Source organism: Callospermophilus lateralis, chromosome 3 (assembly GCF_048772815.1).
Source record: "Callospermophilus lateralis isolate mCalLat2 chromosome 3, mCalLat2.hap1, whole genome shotgun sequence".
Taxonomy (NCBI): domain Eukaryota; kingdom Metazoa; phylum Chordata; class Mammalia; order Rodentia; family Sciuridae; genus Callospermophilus; species Callospermophilus lateralis.
In genome coordinates this window covers 112,280,133-112,292,776 of record NC_135307.1, presented here as the reverse complement: position 1 = coordinate 112,292,776, position 12,644 = coordinate 112,280,133, and the positions used below count along the sequence as shown (strand labels likewise).

General features: G+C 47.7%; 1 protein-coding gene across 2 annotated transcripts in view; it reads right to left on the bottom strand.

The window, feature by feature from the left end:
* The window catches only part of Nox5 (NADPH oxidase 5), a 55,089-nt gene extending 43,038 nt beyond the window's left edge, over positions 1-12,051 (bottom strand). Inside the window, exons 1-6 of one of the 2 annotated variants that reach the window (XM_076848665.1) lie at positions 11,998-12,051; positions 8,777-8,897; positions 7,346-7,524; positions 2,557-2,841; positions 1,413-1,647; positions 44-197 (exon numbers count right to left, since the gene is read on the bottom strand). In XM_076848665.1, coding sequence (XP_076704780.1) covers positions 44-197; positions 1,413-1,647; positions 2,557-2,841; positions 7,346-7,524; positions 8,777-8,897; positions 11,998-12,047 — 1,024 coding nt within the window. In that variant the 5' untranslated portion in view covers positions 12,048-12,051. The remainder of the gene's footprint in view (positions 1-43; positions 198-1,412; positions 1,648-2,556; positions 2,842-7,345; positions 7,525-8,776; positions 8,898-11,997) is intronic. The other variant, XM_076848666.1, reaches the window with a different exon arrangement.
* Positions 12,052-12,644: the final 593 nt, after the last annotated feature.

Sequence of the window (12,644 nt, the reverse complement as noted above, 5' to 3'; positions counted from 1 at the left end):
TTGTGAGGCCCAGGTTGCCCCCAGCCCTCCCCTAGACACTTACCAAAGTTTACGACGTGGGCCACAGTGTGCACAAGGGACAGTCCCACCACCATGTAGCCCATGAGCTGGTGGAACTGGATAACGTAGTCCAGGGGCAGGACCTGAGTCAGCCACGTGGCCCGTAGCCACGTGAGGCAGCGCCTGAGCATCAGCACCTGCGGGTAGAGTGGTAAGAGCCCTGCCCAGCAGCTCCCACTTGTCCTTTCCCCAGCAGGGTGTGCCTACCTCCCTCTGAGCTGCCTGGACTTCCTGAACAGACCCCCGCTGCTCCCCAGCCTTTGCGGCTCTCTGAGATCCACAGCTGGGTCTCTAAAGGAGAGTCTCCAGAATCAGGGTGAGAAGAAAATGCTAGAGTGCCTGCATGTGTTGTTTCTTTATTGAAACAAAATGAGAAACGTAGAAACTTTCACTAACGTTGAACATCTGCATTGACACGGTACCTCTTTAGTGAAGATGTCAAATGGACACTTGGCACGTGCAGTTCTCAAGGTGTCCTGGGGGAAGACCCCACTTTCCAAAATGCAGAGCAACTGGCGCAGGCTCCTCACTTTATCATTGTGATTGGTGGATTTATGTGTGCCTAGATATGTGGACCCACAGACTACAGTGTCTGCTTTAACTAAATGAAGCTAACTACGCCCCCCACCAAGGGCAGGCAGCTTAAGAGGATTCACTGCTGCGAAGCTGCAGAGTGGAAGTAGCATTAACAAAGCAAGAGTGAGAGATCAAGAGAATGAGCCATGTGCCGCACATTCCTGGCATTAAGTCTGTCAACTGGTTATGGGGTTGAAACAAAGCCCACTCTGGCAAGAAGCTGATAATTCCAGGAAGCATGTTTAGAATAGAGATGTGCATCCCTGATGGTGAAGGGGAAGTCTGGCCTTACAATGATATTGAGCCATAGCTGTATTAGCTAAGAGACTAGTTCATGCATATAGTAAAGCATATGAGGGGTTTTTGTTAGTTTTGTTTTAATTGCAGGCATGTGAGATACAAAATGCTTGGAGACAAATTCCATGGTACAGAGGATCACATTGGGACTTAAATTAGAGGTGACCTGAAGTTTTTTTCTCTCTGAATGGAGCCCAGCAGAGGCTTTACCATAGGGTTGTTGTGAGGACCAAATGAAATGTATTCATCACCATGCCTGATACATAGGAAGTGCACTAAACTGCCAGTTATGTTATTCCTTACTGACTGTGCAACTGTGGACAAGTCACTGTCCCTCTCTGGGCCTCAGCTTCCATCTCTGGGTTCTGGCCTAGGTGATTTCTAAGATGCATCCTGCCCTGCTATTTCTAGGTGTCTGTATGTGAGAACCCACATTCTCCCCCAACCTGCTTCCCTGCAACATGCCAGTGTAGCCCTACCGCAATGAAGCTGCAGTTGAAGTTGAGGCACTGGCCACAGCCTTTGGCCACCATGATGCTGGCACCAAGGGCCCGGTGTGCATTGGCGGCCAGAACAAAGAGCAGCACTTGGAGGCCAGTGTAGGTGGCCAGGCAGAGCAGCTGGTTGCGGTGGTTGTGCCAGTAGGCAGCTGTCAGTGGGCGTGGCCTGTGCAGAGGACGACGGTTGGCAGGTGGTGTCAGCCAGCAGGCAGCACTGCAAGACAGGGGATTCTGCTCAGAGGGATGCAGTGGGGCAGGAGAGGGGAAGAATCTGTGTGGGCTGTGAGGGTCACCTAGAGACTCCCACTTGCTGTGGCCCACCAACTCTTTGGAGCTGTGCAAGTAAGCCAGCTTCCTTCCACGCTAGGAAACAGAGAGGTCCAGACTTGGTCACTGTCACACAGTTAGGTGGAAATGGAATGGAACTCTGGTGTGTTGGATGTCACAACCACAGCTATTTTTTATTATTATTATTTCTGTTTACTTCTCCCATGAAAAAAAAAATGGCAACCAAAAAAGGAGAGAAGAATCTGAGATACACTTTGGTAAGTAACCCACAAGACAGTTAAGACACAAAAAGAATGGATTGCAAGATTGGCACTTTTCAGACAAACTTGGGTCTGCGGTCAGACTCCACTCTTATTTTCTCTACAGGATTTACTAATTGTGTACTTTTCTACTTATTTGTATATTGATATGAATTGCATGTCTCCAAAATGTCTCCCAGCAGAGTTGAGAACTCAGTCCCTGCCAAGCACTGCTCTTATTTTGAATGGAGCTTGATGTGTGGTGGCTGTTCAGCCAATATTTGTTGCTAATTATTTGTGTGATCCTAGGCAAGTTATTCAGAAGTAATTTCAATTCCTTTGAAAAAATAGACATTGTTATAAAGTGCATTATTGCATGTGAAAGTGCCCCCTGCACGTAGTAGGTGCTTAATACTGTGAATTGATTCTGAACAGACCGTGCAGAAAAAAATGGAGGCAAAACAATAGCTGCTCGCGGGACAGATCTTTATTCCCTGGAAAAAGGGCACGTGGGGACTACGCTGGGAAGGCTCCCGCCCCGCTCGGGACCTGGGTCTAGCCCCGACTCTGGCAGCGCCCGAGTCCCGCAGCTGTACCTGATGGTCAGGTTCTCCATGACGCCGGGGAACTGCTGCAGCTCGTCACGGAGTTCGTCGAAGGTGATGGCACCGCTGCCGTCCTTGTCCGCCGACTGGAAAAGGGCCAGCGTCAGCTGGTCCAGCTTCTCCTCGGGCAGCGAGATGGCGCTCTCGCGCAGGCACGACCGCAGCACAGTGCGCAGCTCGTCGGGGTCGATGGAGCCGCTGCCTGTCCCGGGTGAGCACGGAGAGACGTGGGGGAGGGCGGAGCTGAGGCAGCCCTGCAGAAGCCCTGCAGAAGCCCTGCAGAAGCCCTGAAGATGCCCTGCACTCACATTGTATTGGGTAGGGGGTGTTTTCTCGTCACCCACCTTCAGTTTTCTGCCAAGCATTTCCCTTTAGGCGCAAAGACAAAGCAAAGGACCAAATGTCACCTTCGTGCAGCTCAGAAACCTTTGGCTCCCTACTGCCTAGCTCAACAGAAATGAGGGCCTCCTCAAGTCTGGAGAATCTTTGACCTCAGTGGATGGCTTTCTCCAGAATCAGTGGTATCCTCGCTAAGTATTCTTCAACTTCCAAGATGATCTGCCTAGAAAAAGTACTTGCTTAATCTATAAGTAGCTGTGCACTCAGACTTCATTATCCATTAGCCAACCGAATATGGGGTGGTGTTGAGGAGAAGGGCCCTGTTGCTCTCCAACTTAAAGCAGAATGTTTATCATGTTGTCCCAGAGAGGCTACGGCTGGGTACTCCAGTCCAGCCATGTGGCCTTATGTGGACACGGGTGGTTAAAAGTGTGATGGACAGCCCAGTGCACTGGCACACACCTGTAATTCCAGTTACTTTCGAAACTGAGATAGGAAGTTCGAAAGATCAAAGCCTGATCAATTTAGTGAGATACTGTCTCCAAATAAAAAGTAAAAGGGCTGGGGATGTAGCTCAGTGGTAGAGTGCCCTGGGTTCAATCCCCAATACTTTAAATAAATAAATAAATAAATAAATAGTAATGGGTAAAAGAAGTCAAAACACCTAAAATAAGATTTGGAACATTTTTTCTGTAATTATGTTCCATTTTTTAAAAAATGTTCATTCTTCCTAAGCAGCAGGACAGGACTGGGATGAATGTTTGCTTGCACTGCTTTAGATGTAGACACAGCCACGGTAGCATCCTGCTTCTGCCCCTTGCTGTGTTATGGTGGCTCTAAGTCTTTAGAGTATAGACTCTCTCTTTGCCCATCTATCAAATGGGGATAATAATTTCTCCCTCCAGATTTGGTTCAAGGATAATGGACAATCGTGAATCATCTAATACAGTGTCTGAAAGAAATTGCATATACATGGGATTTTTTTTTGCAAATGGGAGGGGTTACCGGGGATTGAACCCAGGGGCATTTGACCCCTGAGCCACATTTCAAGCCCTATTTTGTAATTTAGAGACATGGTCTTACCTCACTTTTGCTGAGACCGGCTTTGAACTCAGCCTCCCAATCTGCTGGGATTATAGGTGTGTGCCACCATGCTTGGTCACTCAGTTTACATGGAAATTCTTATTGGTATTGTGATCATTATTTGGGCCCAAGTCAAAGCCCACAATCACATTACAATGTAGAGTCTAACATACCACTTTCTGACCACAAAACCACCAGCTTTCTTTCTCCCACCTTTGTCCTGAAGTGGCACCCCCTTTCTCCACTGAAAAGTCTTAATTGGGCCTCTCCAGAAATCTTCACCCAGACTGATTTTAGGACTGTCAGCAAAAGAGTCTCTGCAAAAGAGTTCAATGTAGATAAACTTCCTATTTTCATGTCGCCCTGTTTTCTTGGCCACTGGCCAAGAAGATACCAGCCCTCCAGGTGCTGGACACACCCTTACTAGTTTTTCACAAACATATCCAGTATAGTACTTTGAAGAAATATACAAACAAGGCTCTGGCCTTGAACTGGGATTCACAGAGAGGTCTACATTTTTAAGATAAGAGAAGTTACCAACTGGGCTCCATAGTAACAGCTGGCAGGGGGAGAATAGAAAGGGGAGAAGAAGCTCTCCCCTTCTCAGGTGTTGTCCTTGAAGGGTTAACTTGCCCAAAACAGTGAAAGAAAAAGCTGCTTTTATGTGAACTTCTGTATACTGTGAACTTCTGAGCCCCTCCCCTTACATGCTGGGTATAAAACTCTGAAACTCCCTGAACTCGGGGTTCAGGGGATTAATTAATTACAGCAAAAGCTGTGCCCTCTGAACCTGGCTGCAGTCAAATAAAACTGTTTCCTGCTATCTTCGGTGTCTTGCCTCCTTTATCCCTACAACGGTCCCCCAAGGCAAGATATACATTTCTTCTTCCTCCAGTTACAGACGGACCCCTCCTTATCAGGTCATTGATGACCCCCCAGGTGTGAGCAAAATTTGGTATTTAGGAACAGCCAGTGATGAGGGGCCCGGGAGACTGGGAAGGGGGGTGGGGAAGATGCTCAGGAAGTAGGCATGGTCAGCAACTCTGGGGGTTTCTCTAATTCTCATTCCCACCTGACCCCATCTAGCTAGACCTCATTCCTGGAACCTGCTCCCCAGTTGCATGGGCTGTTGACCATGCCTGCTTCCTGAGCATGTCGGCATCGACATTTAAATTTTTGGAATGCATATCCAGTCCTGTCATTCCTCTGCTCAACACTTTTTGATAGCTCCCCATTGTTCATTGAACTGAGACTCCAAACCATGGCCTTTGCACTTATTAAAGGCAAAAATGGGAAGAGGCACTTAGTAGAACACTCTTCTCTCAGCCTCTACCAGAGCCCCTCCTGTCTTCCAGCTCTTCCTTTCATTCTTCACATTAGCAAATGGTGGTACTGCTCCCCCACACACACCCGCCATAGAAATCAAAGCAGAATAAATCAGCGTCCACACTCTTCTGCAGAAAAAGCTAGCACTCCAAGTGGCTGGCTCTGGCCCCGAAAGTTTAGATGTGTAAGCTGGGAAAGGTTCATGTTGCAGAGCAGAGAGCTTATTTATTTACAGGGGTACCAGCGACCAAAGAAGGGGCTTTGGCTGTCTCCTGTGCTGAGAAGATTGGTCTTCCTCCCTTGCAGTAGAGCCTGGGCGGGGTGAGAGGAGGCCATGCCCCTACCAGGAAGCTGCTAGGCTGGGCTTCCTAGCTCCCTGTATTTATCTTTCGTTGTTCTTAATATTTAAAAATAATTTTGAAATCTCCTGCCTGAACACGTAATATAAGCCTTCCTAGGAATTTATACTAAGGAAATAATCAAATAAATCACCAAAGATGTACAAATCAGGATGTTCGTTGAAATTTTGTTTATAATGCCAAAGAGGAAGGGCGGTAGGCTGTAATTCTCCATTTAGGTAAAGGGGTTTAAGTAAACAGAACTTAAACTGATAATAACAGTTTAATAGCTGATCCCTTTAATCCTGTGTTTAAGCACTGTTCTGAGTTTACATAAATTAACTAATTTATTCCTCCTCTCAACCTGGTATATACTATTATCATTATCATTATCCCCATTTAATAGTTTTAAAAAATGAGATACACAAAATACCTCAATAAGTAACATGCTAAAATTCAGAGATGAAACTGATATTGGAACCTAGGTAGCCCAGCTTCAGAGTCTGAGCCCTTAACCACTAAGCTAGGCTACACAGCATATGTGGGAACCATGAAGCCTCACTCAAAAACAGTGCAAGAACCCCTGTGAGTTCCCATAAGTAACAAGTAACAGTATTAGAAAGGAAGTGGAGAACTTGGAACAATTGTCCATTGCTGAAGGAACATAAAACTCTGCAGCCTTTGTAGAAAACAAGGCAGTTCCTTGAAAAATTAGACACAGGATTATGATGTGATCTATCAATTCCACTTCTGAGTATGTACCAAAAAGAATTGAAAAGAGGAACACAAATGTATATTAATGTCCATAGCAGCATTATTCACAGTTACCAAATGACAGAAACAATATAAGGGTCTGTCGACAGATGTATGAATAAACAAAAAAATGTGGTGTGTTTGTGTGTTAGTGTGTGTGTAATATTATTCAGACTTAAAAAGGAATGAAATCCTGTCACATAATACAACATTGGTGAAACTTGAAGACATCATATTAAATGGAACAAGCAAGACACAAAAGGACAAATATTGTATAATCCCACTTATATGAGATATCTAGAGCAGTCAAATTCTCAGAGACAGAAAGTAGAAGGATGGGGGTAGGGGAATGGGGAATTAGTGTTTAACAGTACAGAGTTTCAATTTGGGAAGATGGAAAGTTCTGAATGCACTTAATGCCAGTGAACTTCACCCTTAAAATGGTTATAATGGTAAATTTTATGTTATGTATATTTCACTATGATAAAAATGATGTTGTAAAGCAATGTATTCTTACATGAAAAATATTGATATTGTTTAATGAAAAATAAACTAGCATGGTCCCATTTTTAAAAAAGGTGTGTGGGGTGTGTGTGACCATAGAAAGAAGTTTGGTAAAATGTTATGGGAGGTGTTAGCTTTCTTTACACCATTTTGAGTTATCAGACATGTTCATGGCGAGCTTCTATCATTGTGATGATAAGAAAAAAGCAACAAAGTGATTTCTTTTTTCAACCAAAGAACAGAAGGAAACCACCAGCTTCTAGGTAAGTTGAATCAAAGGCATGTGTTTCCTGCCCCAGAGGGGCAGAGATGGGGGACTTCAGGAGGGACAAGGAAGCCAGCCTCTCCTGAGGACCCAGGCCCAGGCTGGGTCTGTAGAGCCTCATGGAACTTAGCATTGAGACGGCTGGCTTCTTCCAAGGGCCCCTCCTCTCCACCCAGCCCGTGCCCAGGAAGAGCCCTCACCATCCACGTCGTACACCTGGAAGAGGAATTTGAGTTTGTCCATGGGGTTGCCGCGAGTGAGCAGGGTGAGCGCCTCCTGCAGCTCCTCCAGGGTGATGGTGCCATTTCCGTCCGAGTCAAAGAGGGTAAAGAACCGCTCTGCAAAGAAGGACTGTGGGGGGGGGGAAGGGTGGGAGACCCGTGTGGCTGCAGACCTGCATGCCAGAGCTCCTGTCGGCCTTGCAGTCCAGATCTCTGGGTGGCCCCTTACCCAACCTGGGAAAAGGGCGGGTTCCTTCCAGAATTTGTCTCCTCCTCTTTTGGGTGTCCACAAGGGGGTAAGTGAACTTGTCAGAGACTTATACAGTAGACCCAATTGACATTGTGCTTTTCTGGTCCTTAAGGCTCTCTGCAGCCTACACTATGGCTTGTTCTTAAGAGCTGACTCAGTTACTCAACAGTCACATACTGTGCAGCTCCTGCTTTCCAGGCCTGGCAGCAGATGCGGGAGACACACAGGAATTAAGGTGGGTGGGGCTTGGAGTCCTGAGATGCCTGGGGGTGGGGTGGGGAGGAGCTTGTCTGCCTGGGCTTCCTTCCTTTTCTCCTGGGTTCCTAGGGTAGTGCCTTTATCTTTCTATCACCACGAGTGACCTTTACCTTGAGGTGTTCACAGCCTCCTGTTTTGAAGGAACTGAATCATTGGACCGAGTGGGCCAATTGTTCCTTCCCTGTGTTTTCTGTGTTAGGACTTGCGACTTTAGTTTTCGAAGCAGTGCTTTCTGATCCACCTGGGGCACTCAAATGCTCACTGGCCAATCCCTGCCAAGGACACGGCCACCATCCCATGTCAGCTCAGAGGATAGTTGGCTCTCTTTTCTGCTGATAAGTGCACTGTTTTCTTGGCAGGGAGGCCTGATGCAGTTCAAAAACTTTTCCCTGGAAAGAGGCTAAAGTCAGAGCATCAGCTTTACCCTCAAGGCTAGAGGGAACTGAGAGGCTGTACTGTCTCTCAATATTTCTGCTGACTTCCTACTTTGTGGGATTTCTTTTCTTCTTCCTCCTTTGATTTCTTTATTTTTTGTACTGGGGATTGAATCCTGGGGCACATCCCCAATTCTTTTTTGTTTTTATTTTGAGACTCACTAAATTGCTGAGTCTGGCTTTGAGCTGGTGATCCTCCTGCCTCAGCTCCTGAGTCACTGAGATTACTGGCATGAACCACCGCACCCAGCTCGTGTGTTGTTGGAAAACCCCAGAAGGCCATGGCTACTCAGAGGGATGGGAGGGCACCAGCAACCCCTTGCTAGCCCTTCTTAGCTGTGGGGCCTCAAGTCCAAAGGAACCCTGGGGAACTCCCTGGACCAGCTGCTCTTCCACTATAAACTATAAATGCAGGGCCCCTGCTTCGGGTCGTCACTTGCCTCTTTCACATTCAGTGCTCTTTTGAATTCTTGTCGGTTGATCTCCCTGTCTTTTCCGGCAATGTTCTTGAACTGCTGTGTCACCCACTGAAGCCACTTGGCATCCTCCTCTGCACTTGTGCTGGGAGACAAAGGAGACAAACTTATGGGCTTGGGGTGGCCCTGGGCTCCAGAGGGCCCATGGTGGTGCCAGGACCTCTGCTGCGCTCTAACTCAGGCTCTGGGCCTCGCCTGCACTATGTTCAGCTTTGACTGTGGGTCGGAACTTCCGCAGCCAGGCCTTTTCCTCCCCAAGCCTCCAGCCCTGCCTCCCCACTATGGGGGCTGGCCAAGGCTTGCATCTCTATAGGCTATGAAAAGACAGGGCTCCCGTGGGACGGACCCCATGATAGGGATCACTCCAGATGATGATGGCTTTTCCACCTCACCTTCACACAGCTCTTCCCTGCTTTCCCATCCTTCCTACCACTCCTGCTTCATTGGATCTCTGGTGGGCCATGGCACTTTGCAGAGAGGAAATGGACTCAGAGCAATTAAGTTTCTTAGTTAAATGTATTCAGCAGGTTAGACACAGAGACAGAGCTCAAATTCAAGTCTGTTCTTTCATCCTGGTATGCCCCAGAGCCTCTGGTCCTGCTCTAACACTTCTAGAATCAGCCTGGCTCAGCCAGGACTGCAGGCCCAGGGTGCAGTCTATGCAGCCACACAGCATTGACCATCTCCCCTCATGCCCCCTGATCAGAGTTTAGTGAGGAAATTAGGACACCCCTTTCCGTGACATAGTCACAGGGCTCTTGGCAATACAAGAGGTCCTGTGGGGTTCTGGTGGGGGGATTGCTAGGAGGGGGAGGGGAAGAGTAATAGCCTCTGCCTAGCTTGTGTCCCAGAAAAATTGTAATCCCCAATGGAGCGACACTCTCCAGCTCACTCCACCCTTGCCAGCTTCCTCTGCTGCCTGCCAGGTGGTGCCAGGGTCCCCAGCCTGCCTTCGAGCCCTGCTGCCTACCCATTCCGTGTGACCCTCAGCATCCTGGGGCTTCACTCCTTCTTGGCTTCCTCTGCCCCTATCTTCTGTTTACCACTCTCCCTGACATTCCTACTCCTGAGCACTCAGGCACCTCCAAGAGCAGGTGTCCAGGTCAGGCCCAACCCCCAGGAGCTGAAGGGCAAGCCCCTGAGCAGCAGTCCCTGAGAGGTGCTGAGCGCTGGGGCTTAGAAGGGTGCATTCCAATGATAACACCAGAGCTGCTGGTTTAACCCTCAGAGAGAACTCCCAAACCTTCAGAGAGGGCTTGTGAGCTACCCTTGCTTGCTCGGCAACTGTGCAAGTTATCTGACTTTTCTGTTTCTCTCTATTTGATCTCTTTATAAACATGTGTTGGAGGGCTGGGATTGTGGCTCAGTGTTAGAGCGCTTGCCTAGAATGTGTGAGGCAATGGGTTTGATTCTCAGCACCACTTATAAATAAATAAAATAAATGTCCATTGACAACTAAAAAAATTTAAAACAATGCATTATATGTTATATATGTGTGGTATGTATATGAGTATATGTTTATATATAAACACACGTATATACACACATATACATACACAGTACACTAAAGCATATATATGTGCACACATACATATGCTTTAGTCTATTGTGTATGTTTATGTGTGTGTATATATGTGTGTATTTATATATGCATGTGTATATTTGTATGTATATACAATAAATGTATATTTTATTGTGTGTGTGTATGCATGTATGTGTGTATATATAAATAATGTATGCCTAACTCCACCTTCCAAATCAGCAAGTCTAGTATAGATTCCTATTTCCCAGAGTGGACACAGAGAGATTTCCTCCCAGGGACCCTGAAGTGATTCAGGGCAGAGCTGTGACTAGGTCCCAAGCTCTGGGCCCCTCAAGTTCTCTGTACAGACCACCTAACCAGGTGCTTGCTGCCTCCTCATCTGTAAACATATGGTCCTAGTGAGCCATTGGGACTGTGCACCAAGAAGAGGGTTCTCCAGGCAGCCTCTTCCAAAGGCCAGTTCAAAGCCCCTAGGGCCCACCTCACTCTGGAGCAGGAAGAGAGGTGGGGACTTCAGAAAAGTGCAGCTAGAAGTGGCAGGGGCTATCAATGCCCACGCCAGCCTCCCACAAAGACAGGGAAGTTTCTGCATCCTCTAAGGCAGGAACACAGGTCTCCAGATTGCCAGGCACTTCATTCCTCCACATATTGGTCCCTAGCCCATTGTTCCTTTAAGCTTTGGGGTACCCAAATGCAGTAGGTATTGTTATTATTAAATCTGTTGGGCCATCACAGAAACAAATTTGTAAAAATAGAAGGGAACTTCCAATCAGAGCTTCTCATCTCCCAGGGCCTCAACATAAGTCTATTTTAAGATTTGGCTTCTCTGAGCTTCCTAGATAGTTCCATGCCAGCCGCAGAGAACCACTATGTCAACCCCAGTTCCACCGGCTCCCCCTCCTGTGCAAAAAATCAGCCTAAACTTTCCTTGATAGGAGCTCACTACTTCTGTAGCCACCAAGTCAGCATAGGTGCCCCTGTGCCCTTGAGTTTCACAAGTGATGACTTCCCACTTGTGATGTGTCCCACGACCATCACATCTCCCTCTGACATCCAGTCACCTTCTAGCAGTTTCAAGACAGCCCTCCACAGCCACAAACACCATTCTCCTGAAGAGCAGTGGCTCCCACATTGTACAGCCTGCCTGCCAGAAGCAGGGGAGCTTGTGAAACAGTGTGACGCATCAACTCCAGTGTGAACTGGGCACCTGCACATTTAACCAGCACTCTGGATGCTTGTGACCAATTCAGGGTAGTCGAGGCCATAATTGGAAAAGTACTGCCCTGAGAGTCGAGCAGAACTTTGCCTCTGAGGACCCCTCAGTGAGTCACTCCACAGAGCTGCGAGAACTCTGGAACACAGACTGGGTATAAATGCTGGCCCAGGGAGGCAGGGACTGGATTGCACCTCTCACTTCTCAGTGATGAGATCAGTGTGGCCAGCCAGCAGAATGTGAACGAACAGGTAACTCTGGGAAGGGGTGAGAGGAGACTGGGACAGGGAGTGACAAGGTAAGAGCAGAACTCACATCTCCTAACTTTCCCCCAAAGCAGACCAGCCACCCTTTCTAGATCTCCCACAGGAAAAGAACCCCACCTTTCCCTGTCCCTGTCATGGAAAGCTGGACAAATGAGCCACTCACCCTCTGCAGCCTTCAGGGTCTGGCCCAGCTGGTTCTTCAGTCAGCCTCATCTTTTCCCTGTCTTCCAGACCACAGGCCGCAGCCACACTCCAGCTCCTTCTCCCTGACTTTCCTGAAGACCTGCTCACAGCCACAGCCCTCAGCAAGCCATGTGCTGGCTAATGCCTTGCTTGGTCCAGAGAAATTTCAACCAGAAAGCCTGGAGCAGGGGTGGAGCGAGGGTTTTATAGGGAAGGATGTTGGCTGTCTTCCATCCAATCCAGGGTCTTTCGCTTTTCCTTCCTCAAAGAGACTGCTGTGCAGTGAAGGGGTCGGGGATCAGGGAAAACTTACCAACACCCTAGTCCGGCTCTGCTTAGTGCCACTTTGTAACCATAGTATCAATTCTCAACAAAATGTTTGGGCACTTAGTCTGAGCTGTGTACTGTGCTAAGAACTTTCCAGGTATTGTTCACTTTAGTGCATTACACAGCCTGGCTTGGAGGGCATCTCTAGCATCATTCTAAAGGGAAGCGTGGAGAGGCAAAGCAGCATGTCCAGGTGGCTCAGCATGAGTTCAATCTGTGCTGGGCTTATTCTGGAAACTGCTATGCCTATGCATGGAGCTAAAGTCTGCCCCAGCGTATGTATAAAGATACATTGGAATA